Source organism: Talaromyces stipitatus, genomic scaffold, assembly GCF_000003125.1.
Source record: "Talaromyces stipitatus ATCC 10500 scf_1105507295523 genomic scaffold, whole genome shotgun sequence".
Taxonomy (NCBI): domain Eukaryota; kingdom Fungi; phylum Ascomycota; class Eurotiomycetes; order Eurotiales; family Trichocomaceae; genus Talaromyces; species Talaromyces stipitatus.
Window position 1 is genome coordinate 3,402,995 of NW_002990113.1, and position 26,008 is coordinate 3,429,002.

Sequence of the window (26,008 nt, forward strand, 5' to 3'; positions counted from 1 at the left end):
TATGAAGACAGCTAGGGTGCCGGTGCGACTGCTCACTTGAGAAATCATCGCCGAGGGATTGATTTGGCCCGCTTTGCTGATGTTAATTCATGCAGATATAGGTCTTGTTTCATTCAGACTAGCCGGAAGCAAAAGAACGTCCATTGACAACCATCGCTACGTAATATGTATTTTCACTACTCCATGGGCAGCTTGAGGGACCATCGGAGCCAATGGGAATCGAATCACACTGTAGGTAGTATTGAGAACGTTGCAGGATCGTACGTCCTTCGGTGACAACAATATCATTTCAAGAACGCGCCTGTCTTATTGCGACTGGAGCTTTTCACGATGGATTCCACACAGAACCAGGACCGCTGGAACATATAAAGCAATAGCTAGAGGGCGGGTTATGATCAACTTTTACCTTATAGACCAACACATTACCTACGATTTAGCCCCTTTGCAGGACTGCTCTAGCCCTAGCCCTAGCCCTACCTGAGCGTGTACAAGTCTCGAGATCATTCCAGGAGTGGTAGGGAATAGTTCCACGTGGAGAAATCACATCTTGGAGTAAGGAATGTACGTAATCCCCATCTTTTCTTTTTCTCAACTCATGCTCTATATTTTTGAAATGGAGTGTCAGTATGGTGTAGATTGGCGAGCTATAATTCACGGAACAGCGAGGCTACACCCCAGAGCCATCTTCTCAGCAGTACTGTAGAATTGGTCCGGACCTTCCTCCTCCAGTCCTCAGTCAGATGTATATAGTAAAAGATTGATCAGATTGACCCGTGCCGAAGGGCATACTGCAAAGTCATGCATTACCTTTATGTCAAAACGACTTGGCAATTAATACTGAAGATATCTCCATCCGATGCCGAGGATATCTGATGTCATTTCAAGAATTGGATTTCAGCGCTGGTACAGATTATTTCCTTCGTGAGGTTCCGATCGACAGTCTTATGAGAGGCGATGAAGGTCTAGCGTTTTGGCACGCTACATGAATGATGAAGCAACCCGCAAGGCGATAGAGTTAATACAACCTGGTCTCTTAGCTGACCTTGCTTCATTGGTCAGAGATACCCGTATACATCGTATTGGATATATAGACCTTGAATGATGATGGGCTTCAGCGCGTGAGAAATAGTCCGTATTGGCCTCAAACTTGGCCCCGCCATTTGTTCGAGCCGAGCATTATCGGAACCCGTACTATTCAAACCTGAGATAGTCTTCCGAAAAGAAAAGAGAATAAAAACGTGAAAGTCTTTTTTAGGGAAGTAAGACTGATATCTCATGAAATCTCGGGATCTTGCACGCCGTTCTTCCGGTGGTCCGTGCGCGATACAAGATTGTACGTCAAGAACCATCGCCGGTACAGCTGGCCTTCGCATTAGCACCCACGAATCGCAGTCGAGGATAACAGGGATGGTAGAGTAACCATGTCTTCGTCTATCCCATAGCCTCTACATCCTATAAGGCTCGTCTCCGTATATCAAGCCACCACAGCCAGCACCTCCGATGTTTGTACCCTATACTGGACCGTCCAACCAGCGCAACCCCAAGGCACGAAGGGCTGCCAATGCATTCAAGGCAGCGAGAGGGGCATCTCGTGCGAAAGGTGGCCATGGCACCTTGCAGTGGGTGCAGGTTCCAGACTCCAGCTCGGAGGACAGCTCTGAGAGTTCAACGAACGAGACACCCAGTTCGTTAGTCATCCGAGCGTCGAAATCCTCGTCTTCCAGAGCGGCAGAACCAGCCCCGCTACCAAAATTCGTGCTGGGAGGGCAAAAGTTCTACCCATACCATGGAATGGGAGGAAAGGGTCCTCTCACTACGACAGCTTTGAGCCGCTGTGTGTATCACCCGTTCCTCATTCAAAGCCGTTCTGCTCCTTATCTAGGGTCAATTTGCTGACTGCACACTTTCCTTCAACGCAGATTTTGATATCCTCCTTCCTGACGATTGTAAGGCGCAAGGCATCGATGTCTCCAGAGGGGCAGCATATGGAGGCGGCCTCCTAAAGTGGATAGCACAACATGACGGAGTACTGCATGGGCTTACTGCTTTTGCTCTCTGTAGTTTGGAGACTGTAGGCAAGACAGATGCAATCTACCAAGCAATTCTCCATCATCGCCACAAAATCCTGGAAGACGTCCACCGGCGGCTTGAGCGCAGACAAGTGGATGATGTGTTGATACAAGCAATATGTCTGTTAATACCGGTGGACGACTATCTGGGATATGTGGAATATGGCCCTGTTCATAGAAGCGGACTTTCCAATATAGTCAAGATTCGTGGTGGTTTTAGGCAAGTCGGGAATTCCGACATGGCATTTGGAAATCTACTGCAAACGAGCATGCTGGTCGTAATGAGCATGATTGACTTCCATGTGCAGACCAGAATTGCACCCATGTTTCTCCCGGACGAGAGACCAATGGCCTCTATAAGTTTGTCCTCGGAAATGCAGAAGAGAATCTTTGCACTCCCATCCGGGTTTCAGACCCTTGTTCATGCAGGGATTCTGTCGACGAATGTCTTGGTGATAGTGGAGAGTTATGAGGCCTGGCTGTTACAGGTGAAAGATGTCGAACTCAAAGATAGAGCCACCTGGCGACCACAACTTTTATCAGAACTCAATAATGTCGAAAAGTGCGTTGTCGTGACGCTTGTATGCTTAGCAGACGATATCAGTTCGCTGGGATTCCATGCTGCAGCGCCTATTTTCCGAAAACCCAAGCAGCGCTCTGAGGCCCTTACTGACGTCCCTGAACTCTGGGCTGACCCAGCACTCGTTGACTGTGTGATTTGGATGTCCACCGTCATATCTACCCCGCGCAACAGCCGAAGCATTGATCCCGATTTCAGAAAGGAAGTACTGAAAAGATCCATTCGCGGTAGAGATTTTGCTTTAGACTGGGAACAGATTCAGCGCAAACTCCGTCGATTCTTTTATGCTGAGGAACGCGCTGGTGACTGGGAGAAAGCCTGGAACCTAGCATTAGGTGAACCGTGGCTGTTTGAGTAGTTTACTCCATGGTGCGATGCTGCAGTGCCGCTGGATCGGTCAAGATGGACACTCATGAGTAGACTGAAACCCGGATATGTGTTGAATCCAATTTCTTGTGATGTTTTGCGTCGTGTGTTAGCCTCATTTCGCTGCTTGTCAGCCTTTCTGCGTGCCTCTATCGGGAGGCCGGCGTGAACCAATTGCGTTGGCTTCGAGAATAAATTTGGAAATATATAAACAAATAAAATTTAATAAAGTGTAAAAGACTGGGGAAAAGCTATGTAGAAGATAAGAGGTTGTTGCGTGCCCAAGGCAGTGAAATGGCGGTAGGTGGAGGAAATGTTACGGAGAAGCATAGAAGCTACCATGGATGTAACACAACAGGTAGATTAGTTTAGGAGGAAAGGGTCCATTAGTTAAGAAGCAGTAGTTCCGGCGTCTTCCACATTCATAAGGTAAACATCTAGCTACATTGACAGTTCCTTTGCCAACCCATGTCTTACAGTAGCCAGTCCCGATTGGGAAGGATGTTCTCCAGATGTGGTTAGGGCTAAATAGTGGAGAGTGCGGCCACCCGAGCGAGGGTTGTCACCGGAGGCCCAAGGGTTGAATAATTCTGATGATTCATGATTGTCAATCAGCCCCATATATGGGAACTCTGGTACGCTATAGGTATCCCAGTATTCCTCATGGAGAGCTATGGAGGAGATTTGCAGACGTTGAGATCGCTTCTCTTTACCGATAACCAGAGGACTCAAGGAGTTTCTCTATATCACCAGCAACATACGCCGACTATTTACACCAGGATCATGAACCGGATGTTTGTTCCGAGCAGGAATTTGATTTAACCAGTAAATTTCATCGGAAAATTCCCCAGACATGTTCATTCCTTACACTGTACCGTCCTCTGAGAAAGACCGCAACACTCGTCGCATGATCAACACGCATGTAGCTGCAAATGCCAGTGTCAAGCGTCGGTCCTGCAAGAAGGCAATCAATGATGGGTCTCAAGAATCAACTGAATTCACGAAAGGTCTCAATTGGTTCCATATTCAGAGCCATCCTACTACAACCCCCAGTCACAACCAGCAACAAGAATCTGCGACTGATGAGGAGAAAACTCTCGAACACACAGCTTCCGACCTTGTAGTGGCTCGTGAGTTCTGTTGTCCCTCATTCTCTGGTGGTAGATTCTACCCTATCAAGGATCAGGGCAGTGATTCACGCGGACAGCTTTTTCTGAATGCCCTCAGTTACTGTGAGTACGTCCGGCCCTGATATCTGGATTTCATGCATTCCATCTGTTCCTTGTGGGCCCTTGACTAATCGGATCCGTACCCCAGATTTCGACGTTCTTCTTCCATACGACTCAAAAGTTGCTGGGCTGAATAATGCAGAAAGATATGGTTACGCAGCAAAGTTGCTTGACCGCGTACTTCAATATAAAGAAGTGCTCCATAGCCGGGCGGCATTTAGTCTGTGTATCCTGCACCACAATAATGGCAGTAGACTCGTGCACCAGGCAATCCTGTCCCATCGTCAGCATACACTCAAAGCCTTGCGTCAGAAACTCTCTAGCCAGCAAGTAGATGATGCGCTGCTTGACAGCCTTTGCACAATGATTTCCGTTGACGAATACCTCGGGTTTAGCGAGTATCGTGCGGTGCACTTGAAAGGTCTTCAAGATATCATGCAAGTTCGCAAAACGCGCAATGCAAACCAACAATTAACCCTAAGCCCGGCTCCCATGCCTACAGCAGAAGAGTCAGCTATTACCATGGTGGTGAATATGAACAGGTTGATGGTAGAATTCCATCTACAAATGAACGTCGGCTTTTATCGGAAGATGGCTACAATCCCGACACCAACACCAGAGACACTCGCTCGGTTCTCGGATCCAGCACTGGAGATGAGGGCGATGAATCTTCCACCCGGTTTCAGAGACCTAATTTGCTCTGCTCTTCTTACGGCGAATATACTTAACCTGCTCGATGACTTTGCAGCTTGGTTCTTCAAGGGGATGGGCACGGAAGCCGCATATCGGGAAACCTGGCGGTACTCCTATTTTGAACCGGCCAATGGGCTTGAAAACTGCATTAGCACTGCCCTAGTATGCTTAGCTGATGACCTAAGTGCCCTTGGCTCACACCCGTGCGCAGTTATTTCCGGCAGGCGAACCAACGTGCAGAGATGCTGATGTCGTACTCCGAGCTGTGGAGTATGCCCTGTCTCAGAAACCTTGTTATCTGATGTCCACTGTCATCTCAGTCCGCGGGAGAAAACACTCGTGGCTGAGAAACGCAGATGGCACTGCTGAGGAGATCAATAGGACATACAGACTTCTACCAATCGGTTGATCAGGTTGAAGCAGTGCTGCAAAGTTTCTTCTATGACCACAGTCGCGCCGACGCCTGGCGACATACTTGGCAGAAGAGCTTTGGCTTTGTAATTAGCTTTTCTCTTCTCTGCCTTGATTATCTTGTGCTTTCAGGTGGTCTCCAGGATTGGCGCTTGGGCTCTTACCCCTGAAAGTGATTGGCATGTTTATACGAGTATCTCAGACTAGGCGATATAGATTGCAATTGTTTATTTTCGAGATACCAAGCAAAGCGACTTTGTCAATTCATCGCATCTGATATTCATATCTCATTAATTAAGCGAACAACAAGGGCCGACTGAAAGCGATCCCATAATCTGGATTGTATAACGGGTATAAAGGAGCTATCCTCCACGAAACGTATCGCCGGATATGTTTGCGACAACCATACTGTTTTTGACAATTTCACAGGCAATTTCATCCATGATTCGAAAACTAATTAATGTTCCGCTGCAGAATCACATTGGTAACCCCAAAAGGTAGTCGGCGTTGTTTTGGATATCGTTCGAATGGTCACTGTATCTCACTCGCCAAGCAGGCGTACCACCCACATAATTATTATCATTGAAGAGTAGATAAGGCATATCCAGAAGACCAATCGGCGACATTTCCGGACGCAGAGGATTATTCATTTCAAAAAGAGGATACGACTCGCCGACTGGTATAGAAGGAATAGATTTCGCGTGTCCACCGTAGGCCGCTATTGAAGCTTCGTCGATACCGCTGTTGGGAGTAAGTAGTTCCAAGCTGTCTTGCGGTGATTTCGAGTTCGTGGGCCATTCCCTTAGGACATCGGAGTTCATGGATGTGGCGCAAGTGTTGAGGTAGAGATTGCGGAGGAGGAATAGCTTCTGCTCCAGGTCTGCTACCTTCTTGTTTAGCATTGTTATTTGGTCTTCTTTCCGGGACCGGTATGCTCGTTGTGCAAGTCGTAATTGATCTTTTCGCCGCTATTGAGGTTTTGTTAGTAAGTTGGACAGAGAGTCTACGTCAATTGCAGACCACCCTCGTACCTCTTTAAGGTCTGCCTCACGACGATCGTCACGAATCAATCTGGGTCGACCACGTTTTCTGGACTTGCACACTGGTTTTGTGGCCCCAGCTTCGGGAGGTGAGTCGAATTTTTGGCTTCCGTTCTCTGTAGATGTTGGGCTGGCAATTTCTAAGCTTTCCACTGCTTCATCTAGTAGAGATGGATAGTCGTAAGCTGAATCCGATCCCCATGACGGAAATGGTAATTCTTTCGAGGTGTCTTCACATGCCATCTTCGACTGCTTGTGTGCCAGTAAAAGCAGACTTATTAGTATTCTTCAAGGAGTCTTGCAGGAGAGAGCAATGTTTTTTTTTTTTTTTCAAAAGAAAAAAGGAGAGTTCCAGATTGCTAAGCAGATGTTGCATGCAGCTCTATATAGTGTGATACATGGCCCAATCGCCAAGTAGACTGTAAGGTAAGTATCCGTAGGTGAGATAACGTTGCTGGCATTCCGACTCTAAATTCTGACGGAGACTGTCACGATGGTGCAATATAGTTGGTTAATAACTGGGGAACCGGCGAATACTCTATCTTAAGATGGTAGGAAAAAAAGTTTCTGGTGAGTTTCAGTGAATCTTGTTGGAAATTTCTTGTAGTCCATTTTCCTTTTTTGATTTAGCGCACATGCCACGAGGGATATTTTTGCTTGCTAAGAAGCTTTCTGCCGCTGTCGGACACGTCTGATGGTATTTAGAACTGCCGATAGATTGGCCGATTATGATAACTACCTGGTTGCTAACTAATCAGTATTTCTTCCTCAATATATAGAGCGCGATTGAAATTGGGGATCACGAAAGGACCTCCCAATTAGGAAACTTACCTTCTCTAACAGGAATAGCGTGCGGCTTCAGCTTAAGTTCCGTGACTTCGGGCCCAGACCCCGAACTTAGCCCTAATTCAGAGATCCGACTTCCTTTTTTGGAAAGGTCATTAGACACTTGACATGCTGACAAAGTGAGTCTATCCTGAACCCGAGACGTCCTGCATGAGCACTTTCTGTTTACTCTGCCATTTAGGGAAGTTCTCTTTCCTCATTGACACTAGCTGCTGCGGTTAAACGGTTTCAGACTTTCAAGTGGCTGGATCGCATCGCCAGACCAACGCTTAAAGTTGGGCTGTGGCGGAGGATCTCGTATGAGATCATGCTCTGCGAGCTAGATTCCGCACATACTGCCGCAGGGCTGGAAATGCTTGGCACCGGTGAATAAAATCTGGCTCTGACAAGTTGACGGTCTTCTCGGCTTGGAGACCCTAGGGTAGAGGATGACAGCAATCAGTGACCTCTGCCCATGGACAACACGCACTTCGTCCCGGTCCTACAGAGGCACACTATTAGCGACGGATGGATCATACCTAAGTAACAGTCCTCTGAATCCAAAGTGGATCACTTCATGTTGGACCTATGTTGGATTCAGGGGCGCCGAGCTGGATCATGGGACATTGATTGTTCCAACCTCATCATGTATGCAACAATTTCCGATAGAATGATAGTACGTAGGTTATGTACATAGGTTATGTACATGTAAAAGCATCAATTGATCTCACAAATATCGAACTTTCACTAACAGGGTATCCATATTTATATTATTGAAGTACGTAACCTTAGAACAACAAACCCCAGATTCGTTGTATGTATCCACCGCTTCTGGGATCCAAACAATGGCAAAAATTGGTTGCCAGTATTTGAGGTAGGTGGAGATTGATCACGCAGCGTCGCTCTTAGAAGACACTGAAGCGCAAGCAACTAATTGTCCCTCAGGCGCTGCACAACGGGCTTCCCGGTGCAGCAGATCGGCCAAGCTCTGGACTCCCAAGTCGAAATACGGGTTATGGTTTTCTAACCGTAAACGTTCAGGGTCCGTGAGAGAAAGCAGTGACTGCAAGGTGCTCAGCAGGGTATCGGATGAGTAATACCCCAGAAGACCAGAATTCTTTAGAACATCAAGGCATAGTTCACGGATGGACTGTATCCGTTGCTCGAGTCCCGCAACTTTGTCGTTCAAGAGTACGGCTCGCTGTTCTTGACGTACACGGTAACGTCTTTGTGCGAGGCGATTTTGTCGTTTCCGTCTCTAATTTGTAATAGATCAGTTCCGGTATGGTATTGTTTGCCGTACAAAGTAAACTCTACCTCAGTCAGGCCCTCAGTAGGCCTTTGAACACCGACACAATCGTACTCCAGCTGTGGAGGAAACTCTGATGGCCAAGATCGATGTGCTATATGAGTATAGACTGTAGCTCCATACTCATACAAAGGTGGTTGTGGGATATAGATGAAGTGCTCAAGAGCCGGGTTTGATACTCCCGTAGACATATCAAGATATTTTGGCGGCGGATCTGTTTGCACCTGAGATATGACTGCGTCGTTCCCCATATTTAGTTTAGGGAGACTCAAAGGTGTATCAGGCATTGATTGTATCTCTACTGTGGGTGGCTTCTGTTGGATAGACGATGGAATGTCCGTTGATTTGCAGATCTACGAACTGGACATCAGATGAAGCTAAATGTGGGCGTATATATTCATTCCATTACTGTCTTTAACACAATCAGATAGATTATTTGAACAACAGGTTAAAAATCACCTATTGGATGCCACAATTTTTCATTTACTAATCCCTATTAACTAGGTGAAAGTTTACTTTGCTGATATTTCTCTATTTAGTATTTGATTACCATAATCCCAGGGCAGACATTCTTATGTACAAACTTTTTAAAGATCGGCCGAGAGTGTCCTATCAGAGGGACTGGAATTATGCCGGGATGACGGATTATGTTGAATATTGATTACTTATCAATTCATATTCCTGTCCAAGTTTCTCTCATTAATATTCTCCTACCACCCATATTCTATCGAAGCGCAGAACATTCGCTGCCAACTGACAACTATGCCAGCCCCTGAGGAACTCGGCGTTGAGCTTTCTATAGCGTCCACCCTGGGATATGACGATACTGAAAGAGCTTTAGAAGAAAACTCGCCAGCTAAGAGTAACTCGTTAAGGACGACTGTTACAGCTCAAGACTGGATTGGGCCTAACGATCCAGAGAACCCTCAGAATTGGTCAACGCCGAAGAAGATATACCATGTACTAGTCCCTACCATTTTCGCATTTGTGGTGTATGTAAGAAAATTTATTCTCCTGGTATCTTTCAAACCTACCTGGGGAGCTAACGCGTGTCATTTATGATTACACAGTTCTCTAGGAACATCAATCATTTCGCCAGCGATTGACTCAATGGCCGATGCACTGCACGCCAGCAGCGAAGTAGCCCTACTCAGCTTCTCATCCTATGTCCTAGGACTCGCCTTTGGTCCGCTTCTGGGTTCTCCTATGAGTGAAGCCTTTGGTAGGCGAGCCGTGTATCTACTATCAATTCCGATCTCACTACTATTTACCCTCGGCGTCGGATTCGCCCAAAACATAGAAACAGTCATCATCACAAGGTTCTTTGCCGGTGCTTTTGGAGGACCTGTTTTGGCAATTGGTGCCGGGACAAATGCAGACTTATTCATTCAAGAGCAGAGGTCAACCATGACAGCTGTTTTTTCTCTGGCACCGTTCTGCGCTACAGGTATCGGTCCAGTCATCGGCGCATATGTGAATGCCTACAAAGACTGGAGATGGGTAGAATGGACACTCATTTTCTTTCTTGTCGCATCTTATTTCTTCGCCCTTTTCGAGGAGGAAACGTACAAGAAGACCATTTTACAACGACGAGCAAAGAAGCTTAATATCGCTCCTCCGCCCACGGTCTCCGGTATCGCGAGCCTTCGACATACCGTTACCGTCGTTCTCCTGAAACCTATCCATATGCTTTTTACTGAACCGATCGTGACATCCTTCAGTGTCTATATCTCATTCAATTTTTCCGTCCTCTTTTCTTTCCTTGCTGCTGTTCCACTTGTTTTCCGAAATGTTTACGGATTCACTCCTGAGCACCAAAACTTGACCTTCATTGGTATCTTTTTCGGATGCGTCCTTGCTCTTCCTACACAGCTGGCGTTAGATCAAGGTTTGTATCAGAAACGTCAGCGTAAGTCATTTACCGAAGGTTCAGGGGCGATTGCGATAGCACCAGAGCACCGCCTTTATGGCGCAATGCTTGGTAGTATTGGTCTTCCAGTTGGCATTTTCTGGTTTGCATGGTCATCAAGGAGCGATATACATTGGATCGTTCCTATTATTGCCTTGGTACCTTTTGCATGGGGTAATCTGTTAGTCTTTATCTCGGCTGTGCTGTATACAGTCGATGTGTACCAAGCAGTTAATGGTGCGTCTGCGGTTGCTGCGAACGGACTGCTACGGTACATTATGGCTGCAGCTTTCCCGCTGTTTACGATTCAGATGTATGAAGGTCTTGGTCATGAGTGGGCGAGCAGTCTGCTCGGATTTGCGACTTTGGCGTTGCTGCCAGTGCCGTGGGCTTTATACCGTTGGGGTCCAATGATCAGGCGCCGGAGCAGCTATGATACTATTAAGGCATGATTTTTGGAAGTATACATGGTGACACTCGATGATAATTATCAAAATAGAGCCTTAATATGGGATTAACAAAAGAGATATAGAAATAAAACAAGAAATTCCTCTGACTACTTTGAGCGCGGGATAAGTACTGCTAAGTACAGTAATGACTTATATTAGATGTGACTGCGTTTCTCGAAACACCTACGTGAAACAGCTAATAGAGTACAATAACCATAACGGCAAGTGACAAATAATTTCTGGTCTTTACAGATTCCCCAAGCACATTCCTTGACAGGGCGCTCTTAGACTAGGTTGGGCGTATCTGCGATTCTGTCATAAAGAAAATTGGCTGAATGAGAGAGAAACAGGAAAGAAGTGAGTTATCTCACCGGTAAACCAGCTTCTGAGCTGAGACCTTTCGATCATATAGCAATTGAATTCCTTCGGCCACACTCTCAAGACCCTTAGGTAGAACTTCGAACGGATGGGGCTTGAGCTTCTCCTCGGCCAGGAGGCGACTAATATACCGGTAAAAGACATAGGCAAACTCGTGATCCTCTGCTGCTTGAGTTTCATCTCGATACTTGTGGGGAGTACCGTATGCGCTAGAGACAAAAGTCCTTGTGAACTTGATCCCCTCCGGCCAATTCCAAGAATCACGATTAGGGATTGCAGAATCATCACTAGGAGGGTCGACCATGTCGATTTGACCACCTCTTGACGCCTGGAGCACTGCTACAATATTCTCATAGCTGCGATTGTACGAGACTGCATCGAAAGCGTGGTGCAATTTCCGCCCCTCGAGAGCTGCTTGGATAGCTTCCACCACATTCCCATTTCGATAATCGATGATATGATCCGCCGCATTGAGGGACTTCACAAAGTCTATTCCATTCCCTGCGACTGTAATAATTGGCGATAAACCACTGAACTTTGCAAACTTCAGAGCATAGGCGCCAACAGCAGAAGCACCACCGTAGATAAGAATGGGAGTCTCTGTCTTTGCAGGATTCCATGGCAGAGGAAGGCTCAGGTTCTGGTAGAGTGCAAGGGCAGCTGTCATGCTCGCTAGAGGCAGAGTTGCTCCAGCCTCAAAGGACGTGTTTGCAGGGAGCCGGAAAGTCGTAGATGCCGGGGCAATCGCATACTGGGCATAGGATCCATGAGGCTGGAACATGCGATGAAAGGCAGCAACACGGTCCCCAGGAGCGAATTCCCAGACTGAGCTTCCGACTGACTCGACAATACCCGAGATATCATCGCCTTGGTTGATACCACGGCCTTCTTCATGGTTGCGAAAGGCCTGATCATTGCTCCCATTAGCATATGTATTTCCTACTATCAATTTTGCTATGGAAGCCGCTTCCAATGCTTACTTTCCAATCTTTTGGATTAGAGTCCGTAGCAATGACTTTTATCAGTACTTCATTTGCGCCAGGCTTCCTGTTCAACATGTCTGCTTAGCAGTGCCATGAGCTAGAAGTATGAAATAACCTACGGGATAGGAGCAATGCTCCGGGTTGCTTTGATAGGGCCGGGTTTCCCACTGATAGTGTATTCAATCATGTTGGTGGTCATTCTGGGTTGCTCAGGAACGAATTTTTCAAACCGAAATTTCTGCAAAAGATTTTGAGGATATCGTCTCATCCAGTCAATGTTCTTCGCGTGTAATTGTCTTGCTGTTTGGCCATGTTTGTTGAGCCCTATATATATCCGGATATCTCATAAGGAACCTCTTCAAGGATTACAAATCAACGCTCCTGAACCTGCTAACAGTATGACCATTGATCCTCTAGACATACCTAAGATAACTTATTAATGAATGCGATAGATGATTAAGACACGTATTGATGATTGATTCCCCAGACATTCCTAACATAGCTAGCTATTTCCTAATTTCCTAACTAGGGAATGCTGAGTAATCATAGAAATGGTCGTCATTGTTTTTGTTGGAAAGTCCGCGAATAACCGCTGAGGCTTGCATCTTCATACGGAGTTGGGAAGATTCTCCCCGGCCAACTATAATGATAAGGTAGTATAGGGCTGGGACATCATTAGCTGATCCATCTGTATCCCAGCTTATACATACATATGCTCTTTTCTATCGGTCGAAGGGGACTGCCCCCAGTACCACCCTATGTGATGTAGATTGATTGACGTATTTGGCCACTGGAAAATGAACAATAGTCCGATGATTGGCACAGCCTTCCACTGTTGTTCAAGATATCTCAATCGTGTCATGCAACCTAGACACGATTGCCTTCCCTATAAAACCTATGATTTCCGGAATTGATGGATATCACAAGGATCCCCGCCACTTCATTGTTGTTGTTGTATCCGTCATCGCCGAACAAAATAAGTCATCCAATAATACATAAAAGTATGCATATCAGCCGAGTATGCACCCATGGCTTCTAATTCTGCAGAGGCCTTTAGCATCTCTGTCTTCTTTTGTGTGATCTCTGCCGTGCCGTATTTGCACACATCGCATGCAAAGTCGCATGGAGATGACGATGTCTGATTTGATCGTGTAGTCTGACTCGACATCAGAATTTCCAACTCGAGGTCGCCTGAGAACTCCCGGATAATTTCGTGTCTGCATCGGTCAGTTGACTCACAGAATGCTATCACTTTGTTGAAGCTTTCGAGACGCGCCTCAAGGGAGCGTTTTTTTGCACCCGCCGTTTGAGGAGCGAAGCGATTACTGGTTCGTTCGGGTCGGCCGTCAGCCTTGACTCGTTCAAGAACTCGATCGCGTTCATTGCGATTATAGTATATGATTGAGACAGCTGCACGTCCGTCCCTTCCCGCACGGCCGGACTCCTGGACCAATCCTTCGAAGCTCCGTGGAGGTGCCCAATGAATCACAAAGCGAACATGAGGATTATCAATTCCCATGCCAAATGCGTTTGTAGCGACGACGATTGAAAAGTACGGACAGGGGCCAGTTAGCTGAGTTGAAGGCGGGGTTTTAGATGCCCACATTTTCTGGATTCGCTTGCGGTCACTGGCCGGAAGACCGGCATGGTAAGCCACTGCGCGGATGTTCCTACCAGATTTGTTGAGTATACGAGCAAGTACATCTGCAACTGACCGCAAGGGTACATAAATAATGCCAGATATTGGCGGAAGTTTAGGCCTTGGCTCATTGGATTCACCGTTGGCGTCCGGATTCATACGAGCCTCACGTCGTTTCCGTACAGTGTCTAACCATGTGAGCAGATCGTGTACTCGTTCTTCATCAGCTGAGGTGCAATCATCGTCGATCTCTTCCACATATTTGACTTCGTAATGAATGTTGGGCCGAGCAGAAGGGGTATGAAACCACTTCAGAGAGTCTTTATCAAGGCCAAGCAACTTCACAATATCATTACGCACTTTTGGCGTAGCCGTTGCCGTAAGTGCCGTTATAGGAACAAGCGGGTTCTTAAAAGTCTCCCTAAACCACGACAGCTCTTTATATGCCGGTCGAAAATCATGGCCCCATTCACTGATACAATGTGCTTCATCAATTGCCACACGAGTGAGTTCTCCCTGAGCGTGTATTCTCTTGAGGTTGCGTCGAAATGTTTCCGTGCAGCAGAATTCGGGCGTGACATAAAGCAAGCGGATCTTGGGATGCCCGGATAGGATGTCCTCGATAATCGCTTTCCTTTCGGATAATGGTGTGGTGCCATTGATTGTTGCAACAGGGATCCCGTAGGCTTCGAGTGCGGCAACTTGGTCAACCTAGAACTACTTCGTTAGGGTCTTGTAATCTCAACTGTGCTTTTTGTTCCTACCATCAGCGAAAGGAGTGGTGATACTACTAGAGTCACTGCTTTTGATTAGCATTCATCAAAACTGCCCAGGAAGGGAAACGTACCACCATGGCTGACAACAGCGGGTAGTTGAAAGCAAAGACTCTTTCCAAAGGATGTAGCAGCTTGTAAGAAGACATCGTGGCCATCGATCACCGCTGAGATGACCTCGCGTTGAAGAGGCCTAGTAAGTCAGTTTTATGATCGTCCGAGGATAATGGTTCTACAAACCGAAAAGAAGTCTTCCCAAAGACGCGTCGTAACGTGAAGTCAATATCAACCCATAAATGATTATGATCATTTACCATATCTGCATGATGCGTTGTGGTATGAGGGGCATTTCGTATGGGTTGTCTCACTGTTCGTGTTGTTAGAGCTCGCAACTGCTGAAGATTATGGAACTGTTGTTGATGGATGATCTGGTAGCACGCATCGTGAAGTCGGTGCACTGCAAGTCACGGTGTCATGTGATATCCCGGCAAAGAGTCATTTATGTCCTTTCTGGTGTTCTTTTATTGATTGATTGCTTTCCTATAACAAATAAGACAGAAAGTCTGTCAACCTATTAAAAATACACTGTGATATACATGAGCTCTATGAGAATATACATTGATGAATGGCTGGATTATCCATTCCCAGACCTTGCGTGTAAGAAATACCAGTGGGTGGTACTTTCCGGCAACTATGATCCTCCTTTTGCCAATGCTGCTTTTCTCTTGTAAATCCTTACTATCTGCCGCCGTAACTCTTTTCTCACGCCTCGTACGTCGACAAGCCGTCTCTTCACAGGTTGCCACATACTTTCAATGTCCGAGTACACGCGAAATAAAGTTCTAACTCCACAGTGGGAGCCAAAGGCTTTCAAAATCACGACATTGAGCTCTCGACTAAGAAACATAGCGTTGTAAATCCTTCGTCGCTTTTTCTTATCATAAATCCAGTGCTGGTGGAGCTGACGGAGGCGGCCATTTTTCGTAAGCTGGTCAAACAGTGCCATAAGAAACTCATTTCCGTGTTTCTTGTCTTCGCCGACTGTGTTCTCTTTAGTTATCTTAGAGCCCGTTTGGATTTGTCCATCTATCGACGCTTGAGAATAACTTTGTGATCCTTGTTGAGGTGGTCGGAGAGACTTTAATGGGTTTTCCCAGTTTACTGGCTTTAAAGGCAGTCTCGAATTCTCGAAGTGGTCCAACTGTGTGTAGGAATCATATAGAACACTTTTGAATGCTTTCCAAAGCTCCAACAGTCTCACTTCTGTCCATCCTTTGGCTGACGAATGAAGAGCGAACCCACGAAAAAGGAAGTAGTAAACGATAACATTCGGTGGGTTTTCGAAGACTTTCTCCATGTCGCTCAGTAGCCGACGAATAGCCATCAAATCCCCCGTATGAAGGCAATGGAAGCGGAGCATGATGGAGAATGTTCTGGAGTCGGGTAGGAAGGGGATATGTAATTGTCTTCCATGCTCACATTTCTCTTTTGTCCTCACTGCCAGGTAGGCCTCGAAAACCTTAGTAAGGGTATTATTTCTCGATCTCCAAGCATGGAAATCGGCAGACATCGACGGAACATAAACGGGAGTCATATCGCTGCCAGTAGTTCTCGCGTGATCCTGCATCATGCGAGAATAAATCTGTTCGGCCGTGTCAAAATCTCCCGCGTTGAGTAAAGATGAGATCAAACAATTGATAACAGTCGTATTAACAACTTTGCCCGATGAAACAAGTTCCTGAAAAGCTTTGCGTATCCCTTCCGTATCGCCTCTTTTCCCGTACGAATAAAGAATGGATAAATAGCCTTGTAGTGAAAGTTGCAATTTTCGGTTTTTCATCTCCTGTATCAAGCGATCACCCACGCCAAAATGACCAGAAAGCGAAGCGATTCTGAAAAGCAGCTCAAACACCACGTTATCTGCCTTAAGGTCATATATAGTCTCCATTCGATGCCAGATAGCGATGGCATCCATCAAGTCCCGTTTGTTAAGTTTCGGTTCCTTGTGCGACGTGAAATAAATGGCTGACGTGCACAGAGATCTGGATAGCTTGAATCCGGCGTCAATCATGTCTTTAAAAAGCGTTAAAAAGTAGCGAGCATTACACCGACGTCGGTCTGGTGGGTGTGCAAAGCGATACAGGAGCCTGCTCCTCTGTTTGAATGAAAGGAGCTTCAACCCTGGTGATGGTAGACGTTTGTATAAACCGAAAACATACTGATTAGACTTGGAACTGCTCCGAACGGCAGACATGAATGACTGGATAGCACTGGCAGCTGTAGGTTCCTTTAATCTGTGTCCAATGTGGTTTTTTGGCCACTTTGGTTTTACCCGTCCATTGTGGTGTGTCATCCATTTCTCGTGGTATTTGAACGTGAACGGATGTTCCACCTGCCTTCTGCGATCACACCGATACGCTGAAGTAATGACTGTGTGTCGGGTTTTGCTTATATGTGCAGACGCGTTATGAGGGGAAGACTCTATTGATTCCTTCATTTGACGCATCGTCCTGCGATCATCAGATCCTAGAATCATGGGTTCGGGGGCCCGTTCTGTACTCGCCGAAACCTTGTTGTTCACACGGATTGACGAGAAAGGACCGACAGGACGGGGATCGCGATCGTCAATTTCGCTTTTGGCTGCATATGTGCTTAATGGCTGCGATTGGATGTGTGCGGCACGGGGATTGAATGAGTGGGTTGGAAGCCCAATGCTTGGGTGGCTGGGGCTCTGCTTATTGTTGCTATAGTTTGCAGATGTTCCAAATGCGCGATATCTGATGGAACTGAACTGGTTATGGACGGGATAGGCTCGCTGCTTGGGGGCGTGATCAGGACAGAATCCCGCAAGCACCAGTGACTGTATGAAAACATCTGCAACTGCAGCAACGGCAGGCCGTCGCTGTACTATGCGTCCATATTTATTCCGACCATGACGGTTGAGCTCTCGCTGGCTGTGCATTGGGATTTCCTTCCCATTCGCGATGGCAGTCCGCCAGGGTGTTGGCTCTGCAGATATACTAAAAACCGGCATCGGTAAGCGGACATTGCGACTTCAACGTAACGACACACATAAAAGCATTAGTTTGGATAGAGTAAACAGTAGAAAACGATGGTGTTGAAGTAATTGTATGTTGATAGAAGCTGCGGTTCTGTACAGCGAAATGAAAATAATTGTCAAGATGGACTGTCCGGCGGAGCTGCAGTGGAGCCAATCGGAGCCTTCCTTCCGCGACCATCTTTTTCTGCAATCCGCCAGGAACGCCAAATCATTCCCCCCATCACAATCGTCCTTACAGGGTACCAGGCATTCGTCAACGACGATATCATCTTTCAATACCTTGAAAGTTATTATCGACAAATGATTTAGATTATTTCCCCCCGTCAGTTCGAATCATCATCACGTTCGCTCGCCGTTCGATAACGCCTGACAAGACAGTATGGGGAAGTATAATCTAACCGCACTCCGAGTTCGACAGACTGCTTTGCGCCAGAGGGCAAACGGGAAAATTGACAAACTGCCGGAATGGGTCGATATTGTCGGTGATATTCCCCCAGCGCAGGTCGTTGTTCGTCATCAACCCATTCAGCATGAGTATCTCCGCCAGCGAGTTAGGACAGTGCCCGGCACTTCGAAGCTGGAGGTCTATTTTGAGAGCATAAACCAGCGACGGACCAACCGCAACAAGAAACCCAGCAAACTTTTTCAGCCTCTAAAGATCAAATATGAAGAAGATCAACTTCGAAAGGAATTCTTCCGCGACCATCCATGGGAGCTGGCAAGACCACGAATCGTACTCGAGAAAAGCGGAAAGGATTTTGAGAACTACGACTGGAGTCGAATACAACAACCGGGGAAGAGACTGGATGGTGAAAGGTAAGCGTCATCACCTGATTGAATGGCATTGTATACGCGTGGATAGCTGGTGTAGTTGCTGATCCTTACTTGGTTATAATAGCGTGGTACAACGACAACTATGGCTTCTCAATAACGTACCCGACATGACAAAGACAGCTGCATATGATATTGCTCGTCGAGAATTTTACCGCCTTCGTCTGCGACAGGAAATTGAACAAAGGGTGGCGGCAGAAGAGGCCGAGGCAACGGGCGCCGTGTTTGGACCTCGCATGTTGGACATCTCAATGGAACTTGAAGGAAAAGTCTATGAAGACTGGAAGGTGTGGGCAAAGACTCAAGCCCAGATTATGGACCAGAAAACAGCAGCATTTGTTGGCGCCCCGGAAGTCGCGATCCCTCCAGATGATAGTAAAGTGAGCGTCATGGAGGCTGAGGTTGAGGTGGAAGCCGTGGCGTAATCATCACGCATTATACATGAACTGTACTTTATTCAACTATATCTTTTTAGTTAACCGGTTGTACTCTGTATGATAGGAGATCGCTGTTCTTCCCTTTATTTTGTATAATCGAGATTGCCTACTGTAGAAATATACTCTGAACTCACCCATGCTTTTTGTTGGTTTTTACTATTAGCCTTTTCTCACCTTTTTCTCACGAGAATTATAAACCTATATCAGATCTATCAACATTAAGCATATCATACGATCAGGCATCACGGGCTGGACCAATCGGCAGAACTTCATGCCTGAAAAATTAGGCTTAGCCGCCGTTTCAGTGTGCTCTGTTCCTGCGCTTGTCGATTTCGGGCCTCTCAGCTTCACCCATTCCAGACCCACCAGTGTGACGACTGCAAGAATACTGTTACTCACAATTGATGATTGCTTGAGACGCCCAACTACCGGCTCGAATCGAAATCACCTCCAACCTTGTGCGGCTTCGGAGTTCCAGTATCGTCCACTTCTATTTGCGAGACACACCACGCCGTGCCGGAACGCCGGACAGTGCGGGCGATCTCCTTGCCTGGGAGGTTAATCGCTACAAAGGGATTGATCAAACACGAACTCTACAGCCGTGTCCGCTTATAACGCAGAACATTATCACTGTGGACGTCTTACGAGAATCCTATTCGACTGTAATAGTCGTGCAACGTGGGCTGGTGCTGCTTCCATATTTCTCGCCATCCCTGACGTGAAGTTGCCCTTTACTCCTCTCTCTCCACTCGATCCTCCCTTGCACCGAGATCTCGTTCGCGTCCGTCTATTTTTCCACGACCGAAAGAGGAAAGCAAATCCCACGCCACATCTAGACTGTATCTCGCGATAGGAGCACGTTTTTCGGTTCTTTGTTTGCCGAACTTCCTCGTCCGAACAGCTTGGTGAAACCGTCCAAAGAATGTCGAGATAGTGCTGAGAACACGCCTTTGCGTCCTGGTCATCGAATTATGCGTGTTTTTAGGTGTGAATAAGTTTGAGAAGTCTTGATTCACTTGAGCGCAATTTATTCAACCCTCAAGCAAAAGACGTCTGCAGGGTGCACCGGCATGTTGCGTGTTGAAGATACCGTCAAACTCTCTCACCCTCTCCGGAGCCAGACGAGCATGGAGGATGACATGACAATTGCAACTACCACACCTGGATCGAGCTTTTCGTCCGCTAGCTCAACCCAGAGCGCCCCCTCGAGTATCGATGACGAACCGGAATATATCAAACAGAAGGCGAAGGCTGCAAGAGAAGCAAACTCCGAGGTTCGCAAAGCGACACTCAAACAATTGACACCAGAAGAGACTATTGAGTTGACTCGACAAGCAGTCGAAAATGGTATCCAAGATACGAAGCGATCATTAGCTGGGAGCGAAGCAGTGAGTGATGTGGTGCGGCCGAAATTGACCATCGATCTCGGCCATTCATGTATTGGACAAATTCCTGAGGGTGTTGTTGACATCATTAAGGATGAAGTTGAAAGGTATGTGTTAGGAAGAGAATCCCTTCACTATTATTAGGGGTCATTTGGCCTTTCGTTAACATGAGCAGACTTTCTTTGTCAAACAACCAGCTACTCCATATTCCGTACCGCTTTGCAGAATGTGCCCACCTTCGATATCTCAACATACGCGCAAACAATTTCCGAGAGTTCCCAAAAGGGGTATGTTATTATGATCTAGAGTGTTGGCCGTTCATTGCTAATTTCTGATATTGCACAGATATATAAATTACCTCTGCTAGAAATCTTAGATCTCAGTCGCAACAAAATCAGCAGAATTCCCGATGAAGTGCGAAAACTTACATCTCTACGCGTCTTTTCTATCATGCAAAATCGCTTGGACGATCTTCCCTCAGGTGTTGCGGATATGAACAAATTACAGATCCTGAAAGTGTCGGGAAACTTTCTTAAATATCCTCTAAGGAGAGTTTTGGAGAATAAGGAGAGCGAAGTAGCTCCGCTGCCAATGTCGACGAATGAGAAGGAAGCATTGGTCACCGCAGAGTTGAAGCGCTTTCTAAAGACCAGACGACAAAGCACAACGCCCGAGCCAGAAAGTGGTAGCGAAGCTAGTGAGCCAATGCCCACTCTTGACACACCTAAACCTGTCAAGCGTGGAGGTAATAGCCGATTTCCTGTTATACCTAGTACTAGCGATGGCTCGTCAGACCCTCGATCGCCGAATCTTTCGAGACCACCACCCATCCCTATGAGATCACACCAACGGCTGGCGTCGGGCCAGTCATCTTTTCAGCCGGGGTTTTCAAGGCCCGCCATTGCGCCTGTTCCTGGAGCTAACGAGAGAAACCGCAGCAACAGTGAAGGCATCATACCCCTCTCGACGCGAAACAAGCGAATGGGTCTCATCTCCAGAAGAACAGATCTTGGCACACTAGAAGAAATGAGACCATATCGTAATAGCCACTTGCGAGGTCTCAGCCATGGCTCTCTTCTGAGAACCAACTCATCCAGCGGACGAAATGGTAGCGCCTCCTCCAGTCCCGGAAGTCCTCACGGTGAACGCAGGCGAGCACGCGATGGCCCATCTCGACGCATGTCGAGTCTACCGGAACATAAGGAGGAAACGGCGCTTACTCCGATTGTGACAGGAGCCAAAGGAATCTTGTTCTCATTGTTCCAGATCCATTCTCATATGTCCACTCTGATCAATGTAATCAAGGGTGACGATGCGCGACGGCACAGTCTAGAAATCGTTTTTTATAATGCGTCAACGCACGTGGAACAACTCAACGAAGCGTTAGAGACTATCGTCGACATGGATCCAGATAATAGAGACTTCTCAAGACTCTCAAGCGACGTCAAGCGTGAATGTGTGACTTGTCTAATGGCATACACGCATGTAGGAGCGCAGCTTCGTCAAGGGGCTCGGAGGATTGTTGAGCAAGGCGATCCCCGGTATGTTCGCTCACTTATGTTAGTGATATATGGCAGTCTCCTGGAATTGCGCAATGCTTGCATAAGTCTTGGAGCATCATCGTTAGCCACCCGAAAAGAGCGTAAGACCTTACGCAACAAGCCGGCCGATCTTGGAGGTGAACAAGTACAGATTTTGTCCGACGGTCTGCCGGCGGTTGCAGTCACTCCGACAAGAGAATCAACTCAGCCAACGCGCCGATTCCGAAGCGATACTATGATTCAACATCCCCAAAGCGGCCCTATATCTTCAACACCTAATATGGGGTGGCAGATCACGACAGCCTCCCCCAGTGCGACAACACCGAGTTCAACAACGATGATGTTCGGAAGTCGAAGTCGATCCAACAGTCGGGCAGCTACAGCACTGAGTTCGACCGCTGTATCGTCTCTGGCAACACCTCGTTCTGGCGAAGCTTTCCCACCTATTCCTAACATGCCAGGTACCAGAATCAATCCTGTCACGGGACTAGACGAGTTTGTTGAAGAGCAGATCTTCGAGAAGATTTTCAAGCAACTCACAGCAGCGTACAATGCTGCTCTCCATGCTTTACCTTCTGCCAGGCATCAATTCTCCCGGTGTCTTGAGATTGCTGAGACGACAAGGGAGCCGGAGGAAATTCGTATAATGTGGAACAACCTCATTCGCCGATGCAATGCTTGCTTTGAGAGCTCAGAAGCATTAGGACAAAAGCTGTTAACAATGAAAGTCAAGGAACCCGGAGGTGGAGCCAGAAATCAAAAGGACTTTTGGCAATTATGCAAGGTGTTTATGCAGTCATTTGTCGACTTGGTTACCGATATGCGCGAAGTGAGAAACATGCAACTCCTGCCACCGGACATTGTCACGATCCTACGTCCTGTACAAAAGGCCAGCAGAGAAGCAGGACGATTAATCGAGACATCGCCATGGTCCTATTTCGCAGATGTGCCCGCCGCCCCTCATATCCCCTATGTTTATGGCCCTCCCTTACAAACAAGCCAACATCATCCATCCTCATCAGCACCGGCACCGTATCTCAGTTCGAGTAGCAGACTCCCCGGCGCATCACCGCAATCTTCAGCTATGCCTGCGACTCCTCTGAGTGCAGCATTGGGACCTGCCGTTCAAGCGACGATACCATCTACTCCTGCCAGTGCTTATAGTGATCGATTCTTTGCTGGAGATGTCTTTCAGCGAGCAGATACGTTGTTGTCGATGCAGAATCAGGCTCCGTACCTATATCGCCGGTGATATTACAGTCTTATTTCTGCCATGACCGCGAAGTATATTCGCTTCCCTCTGCTGGGTTAGAAGCGAACATTTACATATACAATCGCCCAATGTTATATATAGGAGATATCTGCACACCCTCATTTATCCATTCATCGTCCACCCAACCCGTCAAGCGTTGATCACATGACTGGTCGAATGGACCTGGACCACATCAATCTATCAAACATCTATCCGATCCAAAATGAAAAGTCTATGTATTTCACGAGCACTATCATCCGGAGTCTCTTTTTCCTGCTTCAGGTCTCTACCTATCTGGCATGTTAAATCATCCCATTGTGAGATGTTCTTTTTTTTTCTTCTTTTTTTTGGGTTTGCATTTTGAGCGTTGTCATTGATCTCTACGTTTCCTTTTGAAAGTTCTGGTTGATCAAAATTTCCTGTCGTGTATTTCCAGCATGGAGTTCTTGTATGTGTGGATATATATCGATTTCAAAATACCTTCAGACAGATACAGAAATACTGAGATGGTTCGCACAGTCTGACAGGCAGCTGGTCCAAGTTTAGATGCGTATCACGGCGTCAACTTAGGCAATCCATGCCTGGGAGAACACGTAGTAAGATATGCAGATAATCTGCATTTCATCGGCTGAAGCACCGTCAGAAAAAAATTTTCTTCTCTTTTTCCAGGCACATGTCCACGGGATTGAGTTGTTGTCACTGTTGTTAACAAAGTGAGGCGACCAAGCTCAGACGTGGCAGGCGGAGTACGACTGGTCCAGAAGGGGCAGCCTCCATCCTCGCCTTCGCACTGAACACGTGCCACCAAATGGCAAACACTAGTGAATTGTGATTCTCACTGTATGTACCTCATTGTAGACTGTTGATGGCATAGGTTAATAACACGTGAATACTTGGATAGAATTCAAGCATTGTTTCCTCTCTGCAGAGCTGACAATTTGAGGATTGTTTTCCTCCAGGCTAGCCGCTGACCCACCAGCGGCGAGTTGACTTGGCGTCCCGGGTTAGCAACTTAGCAATGATGGCGACGTTTAGTTCGTCTACCAAGAGACTAAGACTCAATCCCGGCGGCTTGTTGGGCCTAGTCCGTTCGATTGGTCGCCGCGACTATTGGCGCGAGGCGGCTTGCCATACCTTAAGCCCCAACTAATCCATGTCTATGGTGCTGCTCACTGCTCGCCTACCACTTAGTCGTACTAGAACTACGTACGTAGTACAAACTCGAGTCTCGAACGGAAGTATATAATCGTACTTGGTTGTCTTCATGCAGACCAGGTTGTTCCTGGAGTGTGAAGACAGCCTCACTTGCCGCTTCACCTATGAGACATGTCCCTTGTTGTCTCACAGAGCTTGCATTCCATGTCGCGGTCCATCAGCATTTACTCGACAGGTCGTCGCCACTCATATGGACCCCAAGACCATTATTCAAAGTATATATTTCAGTGCGTGACTTGGGAACTTTCTCTAGAAGCATAGCTAGAGCACACACCGCATTCCATATGGCACGCCAATACTACTTCCAATGCCCGTAGTCACAAATTTCTAGGGATTCTGACCGCTAGATAAACGAGTGGCGCATCCAATGATAAGATTCGCCGTCAGAGAGTACTTCCCATATTCACAGCCAATGGGCAAGTCTTACTTTCGATGACATTAGTTCATAAAAAAATGGACAAATATTGGAGGCGCAAGCGGTAAGTGCGGCGAACGGGAACGATTGTATACGACCCAGCCCGTCGGAATCCGGAAGTTCTTATCGCTCCCCCGAGCCCCTTTCACCTCTGAGCGCGTAGACTGGACCCCAAGAGTTACGGAGTACTTATCTCAGTAAACTCAGACGCTTATTCGCTACAGGCCGGCATTCTGCCGGGCGATGAGCACGGCGAAAAGCGGCGGCTGAGAACAAGTTTCCGCGATTTGTTAGGACGAGGTCAGTAAAATAACATATATATTTTGACTTTATCGCGTACGCTCTCATTCACAACAATAATAATCAAAATTCTGCTTCACCGGAGGTCTAGAGAAACCAATGGGCTCTTAATTGAACTACTTTGTGTACAATTTAAAGATAAGCTCGTAGAGTAGTCGTAGTTCTAAACCATAGCAATGTTTTCAAGCGAGGTCAGTCGACATAACAAGCGGCTATTACCAGCTCAAAAGGGCACTCTCGTGTAATTCGGCACGTCAACTGGCGGCGTACGAGGGTTTGATTATTGATATAGAATAACAATATGAATAGTTAACTATAACTAATAATAATGGCGGTAACTTGTCCTCACACTCTCCTGCGGAGAATTCGCGAAGCGAATGGATTAGCCAATCAGGAAGCTTGCTGCAGGCGGAACGCCTCTGATTGGTCCATTTGCTCAGCGGATATTCTTCGCGCGAGAGTCTGAGTATGCCGAGATAAAAGAGTACAAAATATACTCCGCTCCTTCTCATCCGCGATTGTCACGCAACATATAATTGAAATCCCAAGGCGATACTGTTTTGTAGCACGTGAGGGCGTACCGGCGATCAGTCAGGAAGAAAACATCGGTAGAGCGAGCGATGCTGAAAGCGGATCCAGCGACACAACCGCAAGCGTCGATCTCACAATCCAAGACCAAGCCTCACTTCTAAAGTTCTTGCCAATGCCGACCCTTCTTTGGCATCTTTCCTCCTTGTTTCGACCACTGAAGATTGAGTGAGTGAGTCAAGTCTGTTCCTAGCTTCTGACACTAGCACAAAACAAGGGCCGCCTAATCGGACAACAAGGACATGAATTCTTCATGTGTACAACTCCTGTTCGTGGTTAACGGCTGGGTACCTCCACCCTGACTGGGGCCGAAGTGAGTCTGTAGATGCG

General features: G+C 47.0%; 10 protein-coding genes across 10 annotated transcripts, besides 2 other annotated features; 5 read left to right on the forward strand and 5 right to left on the reverse strand.

Annotated features, from left to right (window-relative positions):
- The first annotated feature begins 452 nt into the window (after positions 1–452).
- Positions 453–476: a microsatellite.
- Positions 477–1,388: 912 nt separating this feature from the next.
- Positions 1,389–3,141, forward strand: TSTA_071790 (uncharacterized protein). Its single transcript, XM_002341129.1, has 2 exons — positions 1,389–1,834; positions 1,920–3,141. The coding sequence occupies exons 1-2, from the start codon at positions 1,501–1,503 to the stop codon at positions 3,005–3,007; spliced, it is 1,422 nt and encodes a 473-aa protein (XP_002341170.1). The 5' UTR covers positions 1,389–1,500; the 3' UTR covers positions 3,008–3,141.
- Positions 3,142–3,216: 75 nt separating this feature from the next.
- Positions 3,217–3,245: a sequence feature (AT_rich).
- Positions 3,246–3,868: 623 nt separating this feature from the next.
- Positions 3,869–5,186, forward strand: TSTA_071800 (uncharacterized protein; the record flags this gene model as incomplete). The annotated part of the gene is made up of 2 exons (XM_002341130.1): positions 3,869–4,247; positions 4,333–5,186. The coding sequence occupies 2 exons, from the start codon at positions 3,869–3,871 to the stop codon at positions 5,184–5,186; spliced, it is 1,233 nt and encodes a 410-aa protein (XP_002341171.1).
- Positions 5,187–5,799: 613 nt separating this feature from the next.
- Positions 5,800–6,631, reverse strand: TSTA_071810 (uncharacterized protein; the record flags this gene model as incomplete). The annotated part of the gene is made up of 2 exons (XM_002341131.1): positions 5,800–6,316; positions 6,380–6,631. The coding sequence occupies 2 exons, from the start codon at positions 6,629–6,631 to the stop codon at positions 5,825–5,827; spliced, it is 744 nt and encodes a 247-aa protein (XP_002341172.1). The 3' UTR covers positions 5,800–5,824.
- A 1,471-nt stretch (positions 6,632–8,102) lies between these two features.
- On the reverse strand, positions 8,103–8,809 carry TSTA_071820 (uncharacterized protein; the record flags this gene model as incomplete). The annotated part of the gene is made up of 2 exons (XM_002341132.1): positions 8,103–8,471; positions 8,531–8,809. The coding sequence occupies 2 exons, from the start codon at positions 8,807–8,809 to the stop codon at positions 8,103–8,105; spliced, it is 648 nt and encodes a 215-aa protein (XP_002341173.1).
- A 475-nt stretch (positions 8,810–9,284) lies between these two features.
- On the forward strand, positions 9,285–10,883 carry TSTA_071830 (bicyclomycin resistance protein, putative; the record flags this gene model as incomplete). The annotated part of the gene is made up of 2 exons (XM_002341133.1): positions 9,285–9,514; positions 9,593–10,883. 2 exons carry the CDS (start codon positions 9,285–9,287, stop codon positions 10,881–10,883), a joined length of 1,521 nt encoding a protein of 506 aa, XP_002341174.1.
- A 281-nt stretch (positions 10,884–11,164) lies between these two features.
- TSTA_071840 (zinc binding dehydrogenase, putative) lies at positions 11,165–12,440 on the reverse strand (the record flags this gene model as incomplete). The annotated part of the gene is made up of 4 exons (XM_002341134.1): positions 11,165–11,192; positions 11,252–12,165; positions 12,239–12,305; positions 12,361–12,440. The coding sequence occupies 4 exons, from the start codon at positions 12,438–12,440 to the stop codon at positions 11,165–11,167; spliced, it is 1,089 nt and encodes a 362-aa protein (XP_002341175.1).
- A 600-nt stretch (positions 12,441–13,040) lies between these two features.
- Positions 13,041–15,078, reverse strand: TSTA_071850 (RecQ family helicase RecQ, putative). Its single transcript, XM_002341135.1, has 4 exons — positions 14,894–15,078; positions 14,728–14,846; positions 14,645–14,679; positions 13,041–14,591 (listed from the first exon to the last, which is right to left on the reverse strand). Exons 1-4 carry the CDS (start codon positions 14,968–14,970, stop codon positions 13,203–13,205), a joined length of 1,620 nt encoding a protein of 539 aa, XP_002341176.1. The 5' UTR covers positions 14,971–15,078; the 3' UTR covers positions 13,041–13,202.
- A 149-nt stretch (positions 15,079–15,227) lies between these two features.
- Positions 15,228–17,615, reverse strand: TSTA_071860 (pentatricopeptide repeat protein; the record flags this gene model as incomplete). Its single annotated transcript, XM_002341136.1, has 2 exons — positions 15,228–15,256; positions 15,464–17,615. The coding sequence occupies 2 exons, from the start codon at positions 17,613–17,615 to the stop codon at positions 15,228–15,230; spliced, it is 2,181 nt and encodes a 726-aa protein (XP_002341177.1).
- A 327-nt stretch (positions 17,616–17,942) lies between these two features.
- TSTA_071870 (mitochondrial 37S ribosomal protein RSM25) lies at positions 17,943–19,078 on the forward strand. Its single transcript, XM_002341137.1, has 2 exons — positions 17,943–18,530; positions 18,613–19,078. Exons 1-2 carry the CDS (start codon positions 18,094–18,096, stop codon positions 18,968–18,970), a joined length of 795 nt encoding a protein of 264 aa, XP_002341178.1. The 5' UTR covers positions 17,943–18,093; the 3' UTR covers positions 18,971–19,078.
- Positions 19,079–20,052: 974 nt separating this feature from the next.
- Positions 20,053–24,050, forward strand: TSTA_071880 (RAM signalling pathway protein domain-containing protein; the record flags this gene model as incomplete). The annotated part of the gene is made up of 3 exons (XM_002341138.1): positions 20,053–20,474; positions 20,543–20,654; positions 20,713–24,050. The coding sequence occupies 3 exons, from the start codon at positions 20,053–20,055 to the stop codon at positions 23,158–23,160; spliced, it is 2,982 nt and encodes a 993-aa protein (XP_002341179.1). The 3' UTR covers positions 23,161–24,050.
- Between the last annotated feature and the right edge of the window lie 1,958 nt (positions 24,051–26,008).

What these genes read in the sequence shown, in the direction of transcription:
- TSTA_071790 (XM_002341129.1), top strand. Translation starts at nt 1,501, where the DNA reads ATGTTTGTACCCTATACTGGACCGTCCAACCAGCGCAACCCCAAGGCA. An exon ending in TACGACAGCTTTGAGCCGCT is followed by an intron (nt 1,835 to 1,919) that starts GTGTGTATCACC and finishes CCTTCAACGCAG; the next exon opens with ATTTTGATATCCTCCTTCCT.
- TSTA_071850 (XM_002341135.1), bottom strand. Translation starts at nt 14,970, where the DNA reads ATGGTAAATGATCATAATCATTTATGGGTTGATATTGACTTCACGTTA. An exon ending in TTTGGGAAGACTTCTTTTCG is followed by an intron (nt 14,847 to 14,893) that starts GTTTGTAGAACC and finishes CTGACTTACTAG; the next exon opens with GCCTCTTCAACGCGAGGTCA. An exon ending in CACCACTCCTTTCGCTGATG is followed by an intron (nt 14,592 to 14,644) that starts GTAGGAACAAAA and finishes AAGTAGTTCTAG; the next exon opens with GTTGACCAAGTTGCCGCACT.
- TSTA_071870 (XM_002341137.1), top strand. Translation starts at nt 18,094, where the DNA reads ATGGGGAAGTATAATCTAACCGCACTCCGAGTTCGACAGACTGCTTTG. An exon ending in AAGAGACTGGATGGTGAAAG is followed by an intron (nt 18,531 to 18,612) that starts GTAAGCGTCATC and finishes TGGTTATAATAG; the next exon opens with CGTGGTACAACGACAACTAT.